Here is a 23,664-nt window from a genome sequence, read left to right on the forward strand (position 1 = left end):
TACTTGATACCAATTGTTCAGTTTGTATGGCAGCTATATGTTATAGTGATCCGATATCGGCCGTTGCGAATATGTATTGCGAAATGAGTAGCCTCTTAGTAAGACAAGGACAGGTGCAAAATTTTAGATCGATAGCTTAAAAACAGACGAACTAGTTTGTATATATACAGCTAAATCAACTCAGCTCATTATAGGGTCTCCGACGTTTTCTTCTGGGTGCAACAAATTTCGTGGCAAACTTAATATACTTTGTTCAGGATACAATTCCTACGGCATGTGGGAAGGGTTTGGCGACAAAAATTCCACGGGGCGAGATTGGAGACCAAACGAGTGGTAATTGCAACTTGTAACTAAATGCATCCAGACTCACATAATTGCTCAAACATCTTCGCGACGTAATATTTGAAGTTGGTACCGGGGAGACCGATATATGACAGTAGACCGTTCCCATAACAGTCGGGTCTACGTAACCAGAACGGACCCGGATTTTTTCCGGCCAAGGACTGTCAACTCGGCAAAATTTTGCCGCTACAACAAAAACAACAACATACATGACGGTAGGAGCTTAAGTGCAGATTGGAGATTGTACTGTTGCCTTGGACAACAATTTGCAACAAATATCGTGAAGAGATCTCGTCAACTATACAAGCACTGGATTTTAATTGATCAGTTCGTATGGCAGCTATATGTAATAGTAGTTCGATCTTAACAATAAGCATTAACACCAAATTTCGTGAAGAGATTTCGTCAAATAAAAAAATGTTCTATATGCTATAGTGGTCCGATATCAGCGGTTTTGACAAATGAGCAGCTTCTTGGGGAGTAAAGAGTGTATGCAAAGTTTCGGATCACTATCTCATAAACTGAGGTACTACGACGTTTCTTTTTGGGTGTTACAAACTTCATGGCAAATTTAATATACCCTATTCAGGGTATGAAAACATATAGTACAATATATCAGCACTACAGTTAAGAATAAACGTTAACGCTTTTAATTTCGAACAAATTCGACACGAGTTTAGAAACTCGAATAAAGTATTTTTAATAACGGTGCCGAACAATTTGAGATACACTCTTTATTTATGACAGACATGTGTATATATGTACATATGTATGTGTAAGTGTGTGTGTAGGAGTGTGTGTTTGACATCGATGCGACGGTGGCTTGGGGCGCTGACGATTAGATTGTTGCATGCATTTGCGGAAGTATTTAGCACAAATAAACAATAGTTAACACTTAGGCAAACGCAGCATAGCGTAAAACTCAACAAGTGGTGAGAAAAAGAGTAATAGCGTGTATAGCATACACACACATACACATAAAAGAGTGGGCGGATATAAAATTTATATGTAAAGAATTAATAAAAAACAAGTAAGGAAGGGCTAAGTTCGGGGGTAACCGAACATTTCATACTTTTGCAACTGGCAAGGATCAAATCCGGGTAAAATATTGTACTTTCAGTTGTTGGCAAAGTTTTATTTCAAAAAATATTGCGAAAGAATTCAACATTCATTGTTCGACTGAATGGTTTACATTCAAATTTATATCTTATTAACTTATATTATTATTTTTATAACTATGTATATTTGACTTCCCGTAAGCAAAAACTACATTAAAATCATCTTGAAAACAGATATATGTGACATAAACCCAACGAAAAGGTTATATTTAATATATTGAGCTAATGTGCAAAACGTCAACCAGAAGAATGGAATTAATTATATTAAATTTATGTAGTTCGGACCAAGGTCTAAACCAATTCTATCCGTGTTCAGCGCTAAATCACATATTTTTTATGAAAGCTTGTCCTTTTAAATTATTTAAATTAAATTATTTATCACATAATATCAGACGTTTGCAAATCTTATATTAGGTATATGAGAGAGAGGGGTAGTATTGAATCGATATTATCTATTTTTGCCATTACCATATATTATTACCAGAAAAAAGATGATCTCTGAGTTTCTACCCGATTTTATTGATTTTATGCACAAAAATTCACAGTTATTAGAAAAACATGCTCTTTCAATTTCATTAAGATAAGCGATTTCAATTTCATTGAATTGACCGATATTTTCGGAATAAATTCCGCCGAAAGTTCAAAAATTTTCTATTAGGAATATAGGGACTAAGGGAATTATTGATCCGATTCAACCCATTTTTGAAATACAGAAATTTGACATTATCAGAAAAGTAATCTCTCCGAATTTCTGGTATCAGCATATTTGGTACCTGCGGACTTGAATAGTTTTGGTCCGATTTTGACTATTTTTAGACCTGAGGTGGCATACCTAAAAGGCTCTATTCGTGCAAGGTCTTATCACGATATATTAATTGGTGCTTGATTTATATACTGAAAAGTGAAAAAATCAGATGGAAAGTTGTGTTGCATGGGAAGTAGTCATGGTTATTCGATTTAGCCCATTTTCGCACTGTAACATAGGAATGTTAGGGTAATATTATTTACCAAATATGGTTGATATCTGTTGTGTACGTTCTGAGATATGGGGTTTCGCCTAAATGTGGGTGATGACACGCCCACCGTTTTACTTTGACACCGTCTCCTATAAAGCCCACTTGTGCCGTCCTGGGTGTAAAATTTAATGTATTTGATGCATTTTGTTATTGATTAATCGCACTTTTAGTAGCTTTTAACAAAACCGTTATATGGGGAGTCGGCGCGGTTATCATCCGATTTCACCTGTGTTTACACTGTCGTATTGTGTGTACCAAATTATAGTTTTTTGTCCTAACTTGCAGCTTAGTTATGGCACTTTATAAGTTATCGATTAATGGAGTTTTGTGTGCGTGGCAGTGGTCCAATTACGCCCATATATGAACTTGTCCTTTTTTTTACCAAAAAACCAAGTGTACCAAGTTCCATCACGATATCTTATACTTACCAGCTTGCACGGACAGTTATCCTGATATATATATATATATATATATATATATATGTATATATAATATATAAACCTATATTTATCTCGAATAGTTTTAGGTGATACAAACAACCGTCAGGTGAACAAAGCTATTATACTCTGTAGCAACATGTTGCAAGAGTATAAAACAGTTATATAATCTAAACTCTCTGATACACACTCACATACACACTCACGTGTAAATATGTACACACAATATGTGCTGAAATTAGAGTAACCGCACGCACCGCTGGAAATGTTGCTTTGAATGTCGTTCTCGCCAAGAAAGGTGCTCGCTGAACTGACTCTATAGAGCTTAGGTGACCGCCAATATTGTGCTTTATGCCCAAGAGCAAGCAATGACGGACTGATCGGCTACTAAAAATGGTAAGAATTGTTGAAGTTGGTTTAAAGCTAATGACGTTGATGGCCATCGAGTTTTTTAAAATGCGAAGCGACACTCGAATTAAGACAAATATTTATTATGTACTTATTTAGTAATCAGCATATGTACCACACGTACGTACATACATATACTTAGAAAGTGGTTCTACTAAAATTTCGGTTAAATTTCGGTTTTTACCTTCGGGATTTGCAACGGTTTAAAAACTTAAAGTAAAGATTTGTATTCTTCAGCTTTGAAAATTTCATTTGCCGATAATAACTAGTATATTCAAAATGTGTAGAAACTACTATGTATTACTATTTTGGTATCGTATATGGAAATGGGGAGCAATATATTTCCATTTGTTAACTTCGTTAACACTCTTTAGATCATACTCACAAATATTTGCAACTGTATGCCTCCTTAGACCTGTTTAGTTTGGTACCCATATTGTTTTACCAATTTAAGTGAAATTGAAACAGGTGGCAGCGCTCGTTAAAAATAATATTTGTGTTTTTGTATGTATTTTTTTACATTACACCGAATGATATCAAAAACTTGTTGAAATCGAATAAGACGTCTAAATGGTGGCTTCGTTGCATATAAGCTCTAGTGTTTTGAATTTAGCTACATAAACTATTTGACAGAATTGTATATATTTTGCACATCAAATCTTATCATTCTTATTCTTACTTCTTTTATTAAGTTCTTTCAAGAATTCTTTGATCGGAAATATAATATTTGTCTTTGCGAGAGGTGTGTTTACACATTTATTACTAGAACTTGAAAATAAAGGAAAGTACGGACTATGTAATAAAACCAAAATAAACAAAAAAACGTTACTTTCGGTTGAACCTTCACAAATACAAAAGGTTCTTTACAAGTACTTGATTCTGATTGTACATTTTGTATGGCACCTATGTGATATAGTGATCTGATCTGAACAATTTCTTCGGAGAACACATTGTTGCCTTAAACAATAACTCGCCTTATTTCGTCAAATAAAAATCTTTTCCATGCAAGCACTTTATTCCGATCGTTTAGTTTGTATGACAACTATATGCTATAGTGGTCCGATATCGGCCGTCTCGACAAATGCGCAGCATGTTAGTGAGATAAGATAGGTGCACATTTTCAGAACGATAGCTCAAAAACTGAGGCACTAGTTCGTATGTACAAACAGATGGACAGACGGACTAACGAACGGACATGACTAAATCAACTCAGGGTATAAAAAAAGTAAAAAAGGACTAAGTTTGGGTGTACGAAAATTTTATACTCTCGCAATTGGGGATAAGAAAAAAAAACAAAACAAATAATCGGAAGTCATTATATAATATTATATTAGGGATAAAAGGTTCAGGAAATTTCACTCATATTCAGCGCTAAGCCATATTATGACTAAATTCACTCAAATTCATTAAAATATTACTCATTTTAAACAACTCAAATGCTTTGAAGTCATATGGAAGTATATAAAAATCACTATAAAACATATATTATGGCTAGGGGAAAATCCGGATTAATTGCACTAACTCTTGCCATTACTCAGAACATCTTTTCATGTAATTTTATGATTTGTGGATCACGTATTTTATCCATTTTACCTATTTTCGTAATTAAGATGTACAATATCCAATATTATACATTCACTTAATTTTGCTAAGACATCCGGAAGTTTGAAATTCGTATATTAGGATGTGGGTGCTAGATATAGTATTGACCCGATTTTATTTATTTTTGATTATATTATATATATGTATAGGATATGGGGACTAAATATGGTATTGACCCTATTTTGTCCATTTTCGAAACAAGGGCACATTAATCAGGTCCTATTTTTTTTGAATTTCCATAACATAACTTAAAGTTTGACAGATATTTACGGTGAAAAATCAGTTCTGACTATTGAGGTCTGATATCTGGGGACTTCAAAAGTTGTGATCCAATTTCAAATATTTTTGAACGTGAGATAGATACCATAGAAGCACTATTTCATTGGTGCTTGACTTATATTCTGTAAAGTGAAGGAATCATATAAAATATATAATTGTATTATATGGTAAGTCAGAGTGTTTATTGTTTGATTTCGCCTATTTTCACTGAAAAACATAAGAATGTCACAATAATATTACGCACAATATTTGATTGAAATTGGTCAAGTACAATAGTTCCTGAGATATAGGATTTCAGCTATAGGTAGGCGGCCCAATAAAAATTTTGATGCGGCTCCTATAAAGCTCTTTCGTACTATCTTCAATGTCAAATTCAATACTTCCAACATATTTATTTACTGAGTTATTGGAATTTTAGTAATTTTAACATAACCGTTATATATCGAGTTGACACTTCATGTATCCTTGAGAAAAGTTGGAAATGGGTGTAGGCGGATATATCCAATTTCACTCCAAATTTTGGAGGTGCTACTCTACAACTTTTGCAAGAATTATTAGACTATTGTAAAAAGCTACAGCAAATATGGTATGTATCGCATGTACTATATATGTACATACGTATTTGGTAGTGCTCCACTCTGTTTACTGAGCAGCTGAACGAGCTTCTAAGTAAAGCATGCAATGTTGTCTATGTCAAAAAAAAAAAGTACTCACGAAATGAGCTGTTTTCGTGAAAAATAATAGAAATTTACAAATAAAAGCAAGCATGAATAAAAACGGAACAAAAACTAAGGGAAAAAAATCGTAATTCGAATTATTCTCGCGAGACCACGACACCGACTATCAAACGCCTCCGCAAGAGCTAATCTAGTTTCTACCGAGCCAGCAACAACAATAATTGCAACGCAAAAACTGAAAAAGTACATTTAAATACAACATTACCGCCGTTTCAACGTCATCATTAGGTTCGCGCCACGAAAATGGTCAAAATTGTCTGAACCGGCGCCGGCATTGTGGCTTAGACAGCGAACGCGGTTGACGATAACGGCGGTGAGTAACGACACACCAACAACCGATCACGAATGACTACTATACAGATCAGAAAGCAACAACAACAGAGCTACTAATAAATAATATTTAGCAGCAGCCACCGCAACAACAACAACATCAGTCGCTGCAGCGGAGCGCTCCTCTTGCCGCGAGCGCCACTTAGCGTTTGAGCGGAGTTCGAATTTTTTATTTTGATTTCGCGCTGACGGATTTCGGTTCTCCACTCTCGAAGCAAACAAGTTTCAGCATTAGCTACGAAATACAAAACAATTATTGCCAAGTTGCTACATCGAGACTTGGCTCAGTTGCTTGGGCGCAGCGGACGTGTTAAGACCGGAACGGTGTTTGAACGTGTAACATCGCACGATTGAAATTTGCTATTAATTCAAGGCGAGTCGAAGCAGCGCAACGCTCAACGCAACTTATCTCAACTGCTGAGAGGTGGTGGAAAAGTGCAACGAATCGGCGACAAAGAAAAAATCTATGATAAAACAGAAAATCAACGAAAACGAAGTTTAAAACAACACATCCCCAACATTCCGTATCGTGGCAGCATTCAAAATAGGAGCAGCAGCAGTTTACAGTCGTGTGGTTCGAATTGCGATAAATTAGCAATAATTGCTATAATTAACGTTAAATAAATTGTGCACTGAATACTCTTAAGTAATAGGCGAACTAGTCTGCTAGTTTATTAAATATTAGAGTCGTCACCGCGCTTATTCAATTCTCGACAAAATCGTTAAACGCGCTTGCGAATGTCGTTCTTCCGAAACTTCCGCGCGAAAACGCGTAGTAAGAGTACGTCTCGCTACACCACACCTGTGAATACGAACTCACGCCCCGGCAGCGTGATTAGCAACACAACGTTGCACACCCTTGGCTCATATTCAGCGCGTCGTGAATCGGTTGATTCGCGCACTGATTCTCTGCTCAATCGAAGCGACACTTTTATACTGAACTCTGACCAGGAGGATAAGGAAAGCAAACAGAATTCGTCGAATAACTCAACGTTGGAGAAGAAGTCGAAAAAATCGAAAGTTCTAAGTAAATTTGCCACTTTTACTAAACGCAAAAAGACGCCAACGCCGGAGAAAGCAGATTCCTTAGAACATCACCCGAGTGATAATGCCACCAACACTTACTACAAATGGAAAGCTGATGGTCCGACTTCGGCTCATACATTGGATTATGATTCACAATCGGATCCGTTTAATTTCCTATACGAGCAACATTCCAGTTTGAAAGGAATGCAACAGGGCAGTAGTAGTGGTTCCATGCACTCAACCCAAAGCTCAAACTCAAGCACACACAATCAGCCTTTCGACTCATCCACCTATCGCAAGGGAAAAATACCAACACAATTAAAGGAACAACTGTCGCAGCTGAAAACACAGACCAAGCCGGATTTGCATGAAGATGAGGAATTTACGGCTGAGCAGGAGTCGGCCGCGGATAAATATAAGACAGTGACGCTGAACAGTTTTCGAAAGTCTTTTCGTGAAAAATTTCTGTTGAATCAACACAACCCACCACATAATCCCGCCTGGTTTGTAGAGGTTGAACCACCTAAATCCGAAACGCTCGGTCCTTGTGAATCCAAAGAGAATCGCCCCGACTTTCTTGTTTTCGAGAATGAAAATTACCGCCCAAATTCTCGTTCACCGGTGCGTGATAGCAAAGAGCGCACACCGCGCTCCACCAGTCGTTCACCAGTTAAACGTAACGAGACATTTCGTATGGAACGACCGACATTCGATGCGACTAAAAGTAGTCAAGAACGTCACAAGGGCATACCGAAGCCAGAGGTGCCATCGATACGCATTGAAATTAAGAATTCAATAGCGCCGAATATGCCTTCGCGTATAGTGCCAGTGGGCGTGGCGAAGCCCATGCTTTCGCCGCACAATATGCAGGAAAATTATCAAAACTCAACGGCGCGCAGCAATGCGGCGGTCACCACCAACGCTGTACAGCCAATTAAGCAGAATAAAGTGGGTGGACGTGATAAGTCCCCACATAACTGGGGTAAGCCGATCACCGTCACGCCGGTACGCTATCCAACGGCCGCCAAAATCGGCACAACAATAGCTGGCCGTTACCAAACATTGGTGCAAATACGCAATGAGGCCAATGCTAAAGCGGCGCCTACACAAACTCAGCAGCGGTCACCGGTGAGTCGGAGCCGTCTATCTACGCGCATACAACTGGGTGGAGCTGGTGGTTCGCCCACCTTACAGAAGCGTCTCAATACGCCCGGTACACGCCATTCACTTGCCACACCCTTACAAACGGGAACGCTCAGCAGCTATGAGCTCCTGAAAAACACGCCAGAATTGTCAACTAAGTCCGCCATGGATCAACGGATGCTGTCGCAGCCTAAGCATACTTACTTTGGTGACGCGGCCCTGCATACTGCCAATAGTAACAACAGTAAAAACATTTCGACGACTACATTTTCCATGGGTCGCACGCCAGTTCATTCAACTATCGGCGGTTTCGCCGGCACCAGCAGCTATGCAACGTCTACGAGTCGGCTGCAACAACCACAAGCTTTGCGCGCAACTGGCGGTGGTATAAACTGCCGAACGCAACAGCAGCAGCAGCAACAACATCAACAACAGCGTGTGCTTGTGCCAACACAGAGGCGTTCACGATCGCCAATCAAAATTCCGTGGCGTTGAGCAGGGCGCATTACTCAGTGCTGAATTAGTCAGTGAATTTTGTACTGCGTGGGCAAGCCGGGCTCCGGCGCAAGGCTAACGAGGTGACAGGAGCGAGAGTCGTTGCGATCTATGATTTTTTTCCAAATATTATTAGTAGATATATATATTTTTTTGCTAATTTACGATAAGAAGTTGCTGCGGCAAACCGGAAATACTCACTTCTCTGGGTGGCTCCGTGTAAATCGGACATTTCTACAACGAAATTTACTAAAACACCGATAAATAATTAATATAACAAACATAACTGTCGCTTGATTGATGAACATCTGCTTTAAACAAAACATATTTGAATAAAAAAGGACTGAAAATCACTAGTGAATATTTCGAATTCAAAATGATTGCGTTGAAGAACCAAATAAATATAAAAATATCAACAATACAAAAATCCGAAATCCTAATTTAAAATATTAGTAAATCAAAATTAAAATTTAATGACCGCAAATAATTGAGCGGTACTTGAAGGAAATGCCTATTCAACTAAATTCATATTTTTGTACACACACATGCAACCATAAAAGTCTATGTATTTACTTCCATGCAAAAACGAATGAAAATTGCTCAACAATTCAATAATAACGAGTATACTGAAAATTAAATTACTTTTCGTTTTTTTCTGTGTCACCTTGAGGTTCATGGAAATAGTAATTAAGTGGTTTATGCCTAAAATGTGATCTTTGCCTGAGAGGTGAGATCAGCCCTGTAATATTGAGGCAGTTGCCTTTTACACGAAGTATTATAATTCTGAGTGGGCGAAGTGTATGATAACTTGCGACAGTGAAATTTCAAGTATGACTTAATTTAGAAGTGATTTCAGGGTATATTTATCTATACATATGTAAATAGTTGAGCATAACGTTTGTGTTGCGAATTATTAATTTTTCTTTAAATCTTTGCCCTAGTGTAGGATTAGGTCATATATGTATGAATAGATCTAATACTAAGTCAAATCATACATATTTATATATAAATATATCGTGGCCAAGAGCCACCAACTGACAACACCATTCGTCGTTTGTTGCCAAGTTTTGTTCAACATTGGATACCGAGAGATGCATAAACTGATTGAAGCTGCCAGAGAAGAAGTGTCCGATAATTTCAATAAATTTAATAAATTTCTACATAAATTGCAAATTACATAAAATATATTATCGAAAAACCGTCGACATCGCTTGGAGTGAAGACAAATAGACAATTACGGGGTTAGGTGTAGTCAGAGACATAAAAAATTAAAATTTTAAATAGTTTTTTTGGCCTGTAAGTTATTTTATTTTATAAAAGTAAAAAATGGCATCATTATATAAGGTTTCGACTTGGCTTGATAGAAATAAAAAAAATCTCAGTTTTTGTTGTCCAGTTCCAACCGCAGCTGCTTGCGGTGAACACCACTAATGTTTGGAGATTCATCTAAAATCAATCAGACAAAAAAAAATAGTTTTATGAATAGATAATCTTGTGCATGATCGAACATTTTTGTAAATAACAAAATGGCATCCTCAGGAAAATTTTATCCAGATTTTCGGGAAAATACCAACAGTTAATTGTTTGTAAGAAATTGAAATTAAAAAAAAATCAAGAAAAAACGGCTGAACCGAAACTGTAATACTCTTCATAGGTATATCTTTTGTAACATAAAAGGGTATAAAAGCCACTTTAATTTTGATTTTGATCGGTCAGTTTATATGGCAGCTATATGCTATTGTGGTCTGATATCGGGGGTTTCGGGAAATTATAAGATTCTTGGGGTGAAAAGAACGTGTGCGACGTTTCAGGTCGATATCTCAAAAACTGTATATATACACTTATGGATAATAATAGGTGTGCGTTTAGCTGGTACTGTTTTTTAGCTAAATGGTGTTGTAACTGTTACTTATGTTTGATACCGTTACATTTTTACGATGAAGGCGAAAGAGTAGTGCATATATATCAACAAATTGAATTACTATTTTGTAATAATAATAAAATAAGTGTAAGTAATATGCTTTAGAAAATAAGTGTTATTTCGAAGTATTTTTCATATTAATGTAGGTATTGGAGTAAATGTTAGCTCATAATGCCAGAAAAATTCCTCTTCTTAGAAAGGTTTTTTTGATTCAGTGACGAAGTTAAGATTAATTTTTATGGAAATTATTATAAAAAACTTTCCGCCGCCCTAAAGGCAAAGAATTTGATTGTAGATACACCGAAAAGACAATTAAGCATGGAGGCGGTGTGGGGATGTTTATCCTGGCAAAGCGTTGGTCCGTTATTTTGGATAAAAAACACAATAACTGCCATTGACAACAGAGACATTTTTCAAAACATGTTGCTATAATACGCTGAAGAAAATATGCCACTGAGATGGAGTTATTAGGGATGCAAATGTGGCCTGTAGTCAATCCCCTCATCTCAACCCGATTGAAAACTTGTAAAGTGACCTTAAGAGGAGATTGGCACCTTTACACCTATTAAATTGACCAATGATATTGCTTATTTTGAAAAATAATTCAGTTTTAAAATTCGGAATGAATATTTTTAAATGCAAATTCTTCAAAGCTATTAAATATAAACTGTGTACACCTATTATTTTGCCCATAAGTGTATATTATGTAGAATTTTCGACGTTTCCTTCTGAATGTTAAAAACATCGTGGAAAACTTAATATACCCTAGTTTTTATGTTTTCAAATAACTAAATAAATTTCATAGAAATCTACCTAGCAATTTCCGAGCTACCACTGTAGTTTAAAAAACATAGTTTGAGAAAAACGCATTTGAAGTTTTACACAAGCATGCCAGAGGGCTCGTTTTGCTAATTATCGAAAAGTATGTGTCGCATTTACTAATCAAATTTTCACAGAATATTTCTAAGATATTATACTTTAATGGATATTTTAATAGATTTTTTGATTCTGACTACTCCTAACACTATAATAGGTTAGACAGATCACACCGTGAATCACCGGCACATAATTTTTTTTGAGGAAACGAAATAATCTAATAAGATGAAGAAGCTTAATGACCAGGTGTAATTTGTGGCGAGCCAAGATTGACTAGGATATTCTCGCGAAGAGTCCCATGTGTATTATTGTAATCCTAATTCAAACGTATTGTTTTATATTATTAAAATTCTAAGCAAAAAAAAATTAATTAAAATAATTGCAAAATAGTTTCCATTCCTTTCGGTATTGAGTTTATGTTGTTATAGCGATGAAAAATATTCCCTTAATAATTCTCGAGAATGCTAGATGGCAATCTTTGGTCATATATAAATCAAGGTCCGTTCCGGAGATATTGACCTGACCATGGGAACAATTTTTAGTTTAAGTGAATCCAGCTGATCTAAACGCGCATGATTGGAGTCTCCAAGAGATTAAACTAATTTTAACAATTGTGTCTCTTAATGCCGATTAATCTTTGCGTCGTATGTAACGTGTGTAAGCACACTGCCGGAATTCGCTAATTTACTGAATTACTTAGAAAAAATAATTGTGAAACCCGAAATTAACTTAATAAAATGCCAAAAATACTTATGATTGAATTATCTGCGTGCTTGTCGGGAAAAATAACTTCTGGGTCGCACATTTCGAAAGTGTGAAGAGAAAATTCTCCAAAGGTGTAGCAATTTTCCGCAGTAAAAATGTTGAGTCTGTTGAACACAACAACATAACATTTTCTCTTTTTTATTATTTTGTTTTTACTAATAAAAACGTGTTAATTCATGCAAAAACAAGCGCGGTTTATATTCGCATGCATTTACATTTGAATTTGTGATTTCGCTTGGATTTGTAATATAGGTTGGTGACTTCTTGCTGTGTCGACGGGGCGTCGCTGCTGTCAGCTGTCGACTGATTGTTTGCACCGCCGGTTGTTCACACTGATACTTACCATTCGTGTGATTAGATTTCTTCAGCCACACACATACCTAAATACATATGTATATGCATTTAGCCGCAGAGTGAATGCTTTTCAGCCGAAATTCTCAGCCAGAAGCAAAGCAGGTCAGGTTGCAGTTACATATTGTAAAACCCGTCCAAAGGCACTCAAGAAACGCAAACGATTACAATTAGATATAATCATACTAGAGACATAGTTTAAAGTCTACTTTAAGTGCAAACAACGGGCACAACTAAAATAATGGCTATAACGATTGTTATTGTTGGGCCTACAACAACAGCAGAGCGTGGCTATAAAATGAAACAATTAATTTAGTCTGCTGCCTAGTAGGCGATAATTGCAAAGTTAAAGCGAGTTTAAGTTTGACCGCTATGCTGGTGTTGGAAAGTATGGTATGGAGTTGCCAGATTTAGGAGAATAAAGACAATTTAAAGATGTTCATACATTTTGCTTCCGAGTATTAAAATATTTTTTTAGAATCCGAGAAACGAAAAAAGGAATTACAACACTACTGATGTGACCTTTTCTACTAAATTTGACAGAATAACTTTTAATAAAACTCCCCAACTTTCAGTTGAAGAACAACTTATTCCAAAAATTTACAATAAAAATTCAAATTGTATAAGTGCATATTAGAGTACTGTACGAGTACTTGTACCACGTACCAAACTGTCAGTGTCCATTCGCTGGTTTCCAAACATTTTTTAAGCTGGGGTTTATGTCAATGGCTGATGGGCAGAGATTATTCCAGAGCAAATCTCTCACGGGGAACGAATTGTCATTCTCAATGATAGTCAAGCGGCATGTCAGGCAATCTCGTCCGTTAAAATCAAATCAACAATAGTATAGTAGTACAATCCGGTGAGATAACCCATTACAATAACTAACCCTGGGGTTATTCCATTGGGATGCGCTTTTCTTTGATTTTATTCGGTTAAACGAAGTGTTGTGATAACAGAAGAAGGCATAATAGACCACTGGTAGCAGTGCATTCCTCAACTTTCAATCTATTTATCTATCTATGTAGGGAAATATAGCTTTAATAATTACCACGTACAATTTTGCAAGTAACTGTTACGTAAATTCGCACCGTTAGATAGTCGGTAGACTACAAAGCTTTGGTATGCCTAAATTCGTAAAAGAAATTTTATCATAAGGCTGCGATCCCCAGTACTGAAGCTCTAGTATATAACTACCTTTTTAGAATAAGCACTCAAATGGAGCTTCCCAAGTTTTCAACCATCACATGATGGCAGTAGGCTAATATCGTATTCACTTTGTTTTCAAAAACCTTTGGAAGTAGGTATCTGATATAAATTTTTTGAAAGTGGTAAAATTAAGTTCAAATATACATACATACGCTATATGCATTATATATAATATATTACATATATATAAGGAATCTGGACTAGGTATGTCTAACATAATTTAATTAATTTAGTTTAACCCCGATTCCAGACTTGCCAAAATCGTCCTTTGTTAACTTTGGCCCTTGATTGGATATTAAACAGTACCTTTCAGTTTTTTAATTTGGTATTTGGTATGGAAAAATTCGCGCATCATGAAACCATGATAACTTTTAAAAGTCGATTTGATCTTTATATAATTGGAAAATTGTTACTTGTTAGTGTTATCAAAAATGCTTTAGCTTTTTCGCTCACTTATACATATGTATGCAGTTGTAGTAGTCGGTAACTCTATTCAAGCTTAATTGAGTTTAATAAAATATATATGTATATATATACATATTAGTATTATGCATATGCTTAACTTTTTCATTTTAGTAACAAATGGTGACTCGAGAGACCAAGAAAATTTAGCAGTGATTCAGAGCAAAGATTTTAAAATAGAGCAAATATCCGCCTCCAAGGAAGGTGTTAAACTGAAGAGCGGGTGTGTCATAACCCTGTAGGTGAACACACTAGTGCCGAACTGCCGATTCGTATAACATTTAAATGCTAAAAAAAAATAAAAGTAAGTTGACATCAATGTACCGATAGTTAGGACTGGTTGAACGAAATTTCCAAACTAAATACTTCAAGATTTCGAAATTTGACAGTAAAAGCGCCAACTAAATACATATTTCGAATAATAGAAAAAGGAACCAAATGTAATATTTTTGAGGTATTTTTTATTGTTTTCTCTTTACTGAGCTTTCATATAATTTAACATAACCTAGTTATGTAATACGAGTACACAGCCTAAAGCTCAAACTGTGTTTCTGAAAGACACCAATTTCGCTAGAAGAAAATATGCTTTTGCATGTTCAAAGTATTTGTTCTGGTTTTTAACTGGGACTAGAGTTACAAAATATGTCATTGCGATGCTCTTTTGAATACACACATCTGGTAAATCTACCTGAGTGGGAGAAAAATTGAGAGACTAGTTTGACTGGCTCAGCTGGTCGACACTAGCCATTATATTGTCTCTTTAATTTAACACGAGTAAATATCATGATTTGCTAAATGTCTTGTGATTTGAAATTCTTGTTGTTGTATGGAGTAAAATTGCGGGGGTTTCCAATTTGGTGGGCAACAAAACAACTATCGATCGTTTGTTTAATTCATATTTTTTTCGCTAAGTTTTGCTATTTTTTCCATAAAATAAATGACAAGTTAAGCTTTTGCTTGAAATGAAATATAATCAGAATCTAAAATTCAAAGTAAACATTTTGCAGAGCGTACCCGCTTTCGCTGTCATGTTTTTTTTTTTGTCATTTCTGCCGATAATGAATTATTAATGCTATTAATGATTTGTTTAGTGTATGTGACGTAAATTGATGACGCTTGAACTTGCAATTCTTTCATTTTTGTGCATTCACATCAAAAAGCAATTCGCGCGTGTTTTTGTTTTCTTTGTTTTATTTAATTTGATTACAACGAATCTGAAGGTTACATTAGAGATCCCAAAGTGTTAAAGGCAACGAATTACAATAATCGTTTACATTTTTTTGGTTTTTCCTCGTACCTAAGCGTCATATATAATATAGTATACATACCATATATGTGTGGGTATATACAATTAGTACTGCCGTAAGACGATAATGTCATCTTTGGTCTTGGGTAGGGTACCACCACCTCAATGTAAATTTCATGTTATTTATGTACGCTTTCAAATATCCAATAGTTTTATACTGAAAAGTTTGTTTTAAAACTGAATATGCTGATGCGATCTAGTTCGTTGTCAGTCTAATAATGAATTTCTTCAAACTATATGCCAGCTTTCTGACGCTTCTTAGAACGGTATGTCCTGACGCTTCATTGACTTTTCGTTAATTTCAGTCCAAAGTTGTAATTTGTCTTATTTTGTTCAGTCATTTTGAAAAGTAGTTTGTGTGATCAACTTGAAAGCAAGTTCTTGATCGAGCAACTGCAGCGTTATATGTATAGTATTTAATTTATTTTGGTATTTGGTCCGTCATCCTACACTTGGCACTACATTTATAAAGTTATTTAATTTTGTTATTATAAACAAGGTACGAACGATATATATACTATATTATTCATTATTGTTATAAATTAATTTGAATTCTCGTCATGCACGAGGGTGATTACTTCAGAATTTAGTTGTCGAAGTTGCCACATAAAAGTTTAGTTAAAGTGACTAGTAAGAGAGGTTAGTGTCTAATAAAACTTCAAGATTCTTAAACTCAGTGACTTTTTGTAATTCACAATTACTATTTGATAAGGGGGTGTTGAAAGTTCTGAGGCCAAAAGCAAAATATAAATTCATTTCAGTTGCTTGTTCGAATCGCCAGTTCCTAAGATTTAACAGCTTCTGTAACTGCAGTTCAAAATTAATACTTTTAGTTTGGGTGGTAATGGATTTAAATTACTTATCTACTAATTCTAAATATGTCAAATTGCATAGGCAATATAATAATAAATGTTAACCAATTAGATACAAATACATATATGTTACATAAACCAATTAGATACACATACATATATGTAAATGTATGGATTTATTCGCGCTCCTCTTTTGCACAGTCCGATGGCGATCTTTGAGGCCGGTGAGCATCTGCTGAGCGCCGCGGTCCCAACAACAATCTTGGGAAACAGTAGCGATCAACATGGTGAGATCATTTTCATTTTCGATTGTTAACTCGTTTTGCTTTCGTGCTGTGATTATTGTGCCCACATGAATAGCTGCTGTGGTGGCTTTTATTGCCATGATTTGCTTTGCTTTTTGTATTTTGTTTACTGTCATATAAAATTGACATCAGAAATTAGTTTCTCGTAATTTTCTATTTTTGCATTTTGCTTCAAAAAAAAAAAATATGGAAAAATATGACATGTGCAAAATAATTATCAAACCCATTGACAATTGTAACAATTATTATTAATTATATAATATTTTGTGTTGATTTCAATTATATATGCGAAATTGAATGCACATTAGAGTGGGTCAAAAACAAGGAATGTTTTTTTTTCGCTTCGCACATTGAAAATTTGGTTGATAAAAAGACTCCCCAAGTATGAGCTCTTAATTGTAACGGGAAGGTCCTCGGCCTAACGGTTTTATATTTTTATCTTATTATTAGATATAAAAATTCATATCTCGCTTTCAACCACCTAAACCTGCTTAAGCTACAATAAATATAGTTGGATGGTTTGTGCAATATTTTTCGTATATCGAGTACATCACGTTTTTCTCACAATATTGCAAGTATTTTTCGGTCAATATTTCTGTCAGTTTATATAAGGAATTATTTTTAACTTTTTAGTTTGAAGTACTTAAAAAGCGCCACCCATGGTGTCTTCATTTAATGCTTGTGGCGCATTTATTTAGCGAGTTATCGCACTTTTTGTAGTTTTCAACATATTTTATTTCCACAGCGTATGAAAAGTGCTGAAAAGACTATCACCCAGCAAATTTTGTTGAATTAGCTTCTGCGGTTCAGAAGATATGTACATTAAACTATTTAAGGGGCGCCCATTTGTTTTTAATTTCCGCCACAGCGACACCTATCCCTTGCGACTGCTATGCCTGTACCAAATCAAAGTTTTGTGTCTTGTATTAGTGCTTACTTATGTCGCAAGTTTCATCAATTTATTTATTTATATTCAATTTATCGCTTGCACAGAAAAAAGTTAAAAACATTCAAGCATACAAACATGCATACATATAAACATACAGGTGAAGCTAATAAAAGCGTTATAAAAATGGATAATACTCGTAGTGACGCTTTAACAACACACTTTAATTTCGTGTATGTTCACGTTTGTAATTTTAGTCTTCTCTAATCGTTCTTGTCAAAGAAGGTGCATTTGCTATCAAACTTTTAGGTACAGTAGCAAACAAAAAAATTTCAGCGCTGCAATTATTGAAAAACAACCACAACTTTTAAAGGTATTTTTCAAGTTTACAAGTAGAAGTTTGCTGAGGTATGTTGAACTTTATGCATTTACCCCTGGACGTGCTTCGCTCTTTTGACCCTGTCTGCGGGCTTTGTTGGTCGAAACAACTAACACCAATTTTGAAACCAAATAAGAAACTATCTACAGTTAGAATTGAGAATACTTTTGTTAATTTTTAATTTTTCTGTTTATTAATTACATTAAGAAAAAAAAGGTAGTACATATTATCTTTTACTTAATATATACAAACACAAAAAGCTAAATGATTTCATTTTAAGTACTCTTCTAGAGATCAGGTCTTATATTCTATGTAAGGTAATATGTTTGAAATGTTAGTTTCGTTTAATTTATATTTTTTTCTATCTATACCCCCCAAAAAGTTATTAAGCAATAATGTTTAATGCACATTCTGTGCATATTTTAATTATGTGCTCACCACAAACACTTTTTTTTACATTGCTTACAGAATGACTTATTCATCCGGTGCTATAATCTCAAAAGCTGCAAATCTTTCTTTTTGCAATTTCTCTGTGGGGTTACTTACTTCTTCTTGTCCAAGTAGTATATTTTCGCTCTTTTAACAGAGCTACAACTCAATCACATAGAGAATACAGAGCGGCCAACGATTTGTTTTGCGCGAACACGACATGACACCATACATCTGTTCGAAAGTCGCCACCTTTTGTTTTATTATAAAACCTGAGAAGTCTTACGTGTGCACTCGTTAATTGCAGCTTCTTCATTGCATGTGGATGAAAGGTAAACCATTTTACTTGGTTTCGGCTTATAAGATAGCAAAGTCAAATTGCAAGTCAAAATAAAACATAGATGTGCCGATAGCACGACCACTTTTGTGGCGAAACTCATTCGGGATTTCCCTTTTATTAGCACATAATCTACCAACGATAGTTAGCTTATATGGTTGTTTTAGGATATCTTTTACAAATTTTGTGGAAGTGAACCAATTGTCCATTGTAATATTCCTGTTACTTCCATATACCGGCTTTGTAAGCTTTTTGACGAAGTACTCAGCGATTGGCAAATTTGTGACGTTACTCCCTTTACCTAAATACGACATTGCATTCAACATGTAATTCGTCCCACTATCACACATCATGACAATTTTAAGTCCGTATTTTGTGGGCTTATTGGGAATGTTCATCCGAAATGACGAGTCGTCGCGAAAAGCCAGGAGTTGCTCATTTATTGTTAAGTCCTGGATTGTGGTTTGTTCTGCAGTTCTCAATAAAAATATCCCAAACCAGTCTTATATGAGTAAATCTGTCACTTATGCTAGTAACTCTAGTCGCTTTGTCATCCAAACATAATGATGCAATATACACTTTTGAACCGTCTCTGCCTCATATTGAATATTGAGTTTCAGGGTAGGAAGTACCGAACATTTTCTCAGTCGTAAGACTGTTGTTTTTCATAGCACCAGTCAATGTTAGCAAACCAATAAAAGCGTATAACTCAGTGCCGTTTGTTACATGGGTGACTGCTTTTGTCTTAGTAGTCAATTCAATATTTGCCCACTTGACAATATGGTGGCTTATATCATTAGTTATAAACATTTTGGAACAGTCAAGGAGTTCAATTAGGTTTTTGCATCGAATTGATGACCCTTTTGCAGTATGTACAAAACTTTCACCATACCGATCGCTTTTAGGTTTCACAGGCGACCACTTATGCTGATTCTTCCCATACAAGGAAGCTTTTGATGCATAAATAATGCGGCTTCTTTAGTTTTTCTTGTAAAATATTAAATGACAGTATCTGCTTCTTTTTCAACGCTAAAAACACAGCTTTCATTGTCATCACTTTTCAGATTTCATTTTTACATTTTTTTGGTTTTTCCGCAAATAGATAAGATATTGAACGCTGCAAAATAGGATTTCAATAGTGTTTAAATGGGTTTAAACTCCCTCCTCCAAGTGCACCACTCTACCCGGAAAAACTGACACACCCTAGTGAAACACACCACACCTGTGAACACTCAAGGAATTTCACCCCACACCAGATGACACCACATAGGACAACACAACATACCATTACATTCGCTTATTAGACCGCTAATACAGCGATCCTGGACATTCGCTTATACACACTCGATTAAATAGTGATCCTACGCGCTAACTTCTTCTCTGCGGTACAGCGCGTCGACGACAAACCTTCATTGTTCGGACATCGTTTTCGCGAAATCAGCTGGTTGCACAACTATTTACTTTTATTAAATTTTAATTGTTTAATAATTAATAATTTGGTATATAAATAAATTTGAACGGAGTTCAATTATACAACTAAATATTCGAGTGCTTCCTTTAACCCTATTTAAAGCTAGTGAAAATAAATTTCGTGCTCCCAATAAATTGGGTATATTTTTATTCAAATAGGACATCAATAAAATATTTGCTGAAACATATAAAAGTCACACTAAATGCATTGTTAGTTTCGACCAACAAGTATCCTCAAATTATTTACTTGAAATTCGCTTACAAATCTTACTTGACATCGACTAACAAAGCACGTCCAGTGTTGAGCCACTCAACATCGTTACAGCATGTATGAATCGAGGAAAATGAACAAGTACTTGCATTAGACTGAAAAATTGCGTTGGATTCTCAATATGATAGATATTTCTTAGGAAGGTTCAGTAACTTTAATATAGTAGTATGTGGTTAATGGTTTTTTTTCAAAATTACATGTTAAATTATTTGGATAAAACTACGTGTATAGCAAATATTCATAAAATCACAATGGTTTATTCGCTTCACTCACTATACTTTCTACTCTCTGTTGTCGAGCGCGTTAGATGGGACCTTGTGACCTTCAGTAGACAATAGGGAATAGCCGCACATTCATCAACTATATCAGTGTGTTAAACAAGCGCTTCGAAAATTGATATTGTGAAAAGTAACACTTTTTTATTCTCTGTTACAAAATTTGGCTTTAAAAATTTCAAATACAATATGTAGAGAAAGCTTTATGAAAAAGTTGTGCACAAGAATGCGAAAAATGTATACTGATTTTTTTACTGTTCGTTACTGTAGGCGCAAACTCACATATAAATAACAGTTAAAGGTGCTCCGCATGAAGGATTTGTGCGCTGCAAGACTCACGCCCTTCCAAATGTTGGTGAGGAGAATTACTGAAAAGTAAATATATACATACATGCACATTTCTGCTCTTAAACATTTGAACAACCACTTGAGTGCAGAAAAGAGATTGTGTGTGTGAATGTACTTAGAAAGGGGCCTACGCTATGCAAAAGCCGTTGAGCATGCGCCCATGATTTAACTTCAATTAACTGCACTGAATTATGAAACGATGTTTTTCCCCTCTCTTTTCTCTCTGGTTATTGTTTGTTGTTGTTATTTGTATGCCTTATACATATGTATTTTTAAAAGCTCTTTGTAACAAGAAAATGCACTGACAGTTGCGAGTGCACTTACACACATGCGAAAACACAAGCAATAACATATGCAACTACATAATTACATTGTATGCATATGTATGTATGCATGTAGATATGTATTCATAGGCATAACAGCATTTATTTTTAGCGCAGGGCTCGTTGAAAGAACATTGTCATGCTTGCCTCAGTTAGTGAGTGAGTCACGCCTAAAAAGTGGGTCATCGATTTGGCACGAGCTTTAAATGTTACACATGCCGGCTACACCAGAGCCAACAAAAATAAAAGCAACCACAACACTGAGCTTAACGAGCAGAAATGTAATGGCTAACATGCTTACAAACTGCGTACAACTAAGTACAATTGCGGCAACATTTTACAATAAAGTGAGAACGCTGGTAAAAATGCTAGTTGCACGTGCAGCATAATGTAGGCGAAACAAATTAAACCAAAGCATAGCAATGCCGTGAAGAAAGAAGTCTTGCAACTTTAGCGACACAGAGTAGATGCTCTGACTTTGAGAAAAGTTGAGAAAGCGCAAAAGCGACCAGTGAGAAACTATACTCATTTAAGAATTTAGGACTTGGTTTGGTATTGAACTTGTTGTTTTGATTTCTTTCTTTATGATTTACTTAATATTACTCTCATATTTCTGATCCTTAAACATCAAAAGTACAAAATAATTTAGTATCTTAGACTTTCGTTAGGAATACGCTTAGTGTAAGTCTTTGCTCTGGTTAAAATTTTTGTTTTAGAAAAATAAATAATTAAAGTGTTAGGAAAATATATATAAAGAAAGAATATGTACATATATAGAATATGTTGAAAACATTACGGTTTTAGTAACCCATATAGATCAATATTTTTTAATTACCAAGCCAAAGTATCTTTTTATATTTTCATAACATGTTGCTACAGAGCAAGATAGATATAGAGCTACTTATATATAATATACAGAATATGACAATATTAAAAGACACAAAGTTGAATTCTAAAAACTTCGATTAATTTAGGTACCAGGAATAAGTATCTATACGAATCGGCCCATACTAAATAATCGAGTAAAATTTGATACTAGTATCACCTTCCGACTATCTTCCAAGCCCAAATCACAGCAATTAAAGAAAGCCTTCTTGCTCTGTGCTCACCACGAGAAATATATTTATATATACAGATAGCCAAAGGGCTTGAAGTCAATAAAGTCTCTTAAGGTTTCATCGAGAAAATGAACGAATGCCTTGATCTCTTAGTGGCTCCATCATCTTATTTCATGGGTTCAGGACATAGTGATATTCCTGGTAACTATGAAGCAGATGAACTAGCCAGAGCGGGCACAACCCATAGTTAGACTCCGATAAAGAATATATAAAGAATATATATGCCTCTGGCTACTTCTAGATATTTAATCGACAAACATGTTATAGACATACTTGTATGTAGCTGAGACTCCATGGAATCGATCCATCACTTGCTCAACAGGCAGACAAACGTAGTATGAATGGAATAAGGGCCGCACATGCCGAGTATTAGAATTTAAAAGGAATGACATAAGAACTCTAGTAGGAGTGCTAACAGGTCACTGTCTTATTGGCAGACATAGCAGCAGACCATACAATGATTATTGGAGATGCTGCCAAGAGGTAGAAGAAGAAGAAACTATAGAACATCTTTTATGCGAATGCCAGGCTTTGTATAGGAAAATAATCACAATTATCAGTCGAGGGTTTCTTGACGGTATCTCGGAGGTTGCACATATAAAACAGCTTATATTGTTGAACTTCTTCATCGCAATATGGCTCTTATATGCAATTTTTCATCAACGAAATTTAAGAACAACAGAAAAAAGTGCGGGTTGTAATTTCCGCACTATTATTCATGTAAAATTCAATTGATGTCGTCTAGAACTCTAGATTGTGGTATATGGATGTATTGATGGACCCCCCTCGTATTTTCATAAGCTATATTTTTAGGATGTATTCAGAATTAACTTTTATCCTCAACCCCTAATTTAAACTGTTAATTCGATTCATATAAAGTTTATTAAA

General features: G+C 35.3%; 2 protein-coding genes across 2 annotated transcripts in view; both read left to right on the top strand.

Annotated features, from left to right (window-relative positions):
* Lmpt (four and a half LIM domains protein limpet) overlaps window positions 1-23,664 on the top strand; it is a 213,349-nt gene that overhangs the window by 57,921 nt on the left and 131,764 nt on the right. The gene's annotated exons all lie outside the window — the stretch shown is intronic.
* LOC106616282 (uncharacterized) lies at window positions 5,886-9,571 on the top strand. The gene has a single exon (XM_014232873.3). It carries the CDS (start codon window positions 7,008-7,010, stop codon window positions 8,931-8,933), a length of 1,926 nt encoding a protein of 641 aa, XP_014088348.2. The 5' UTR covers window positions 5,886-7,007; the 3' UTR covers window positions 8,934-9,571.

This window comes from Bactrocera oleae, chromosome 6 (assembly GCF_042242935.1).
Source record: "Bactrocera oleae isolate idBacOlea1 chromosome 6, idBacOlea1, whole genome shotgun sequence".
NCBI classification, from domain to species: Eukaryota; Metazoa; Arthropoda; class Insecta; order Diptera; family Tephritidae; genus Bactrocera; species Bactrocera oleae.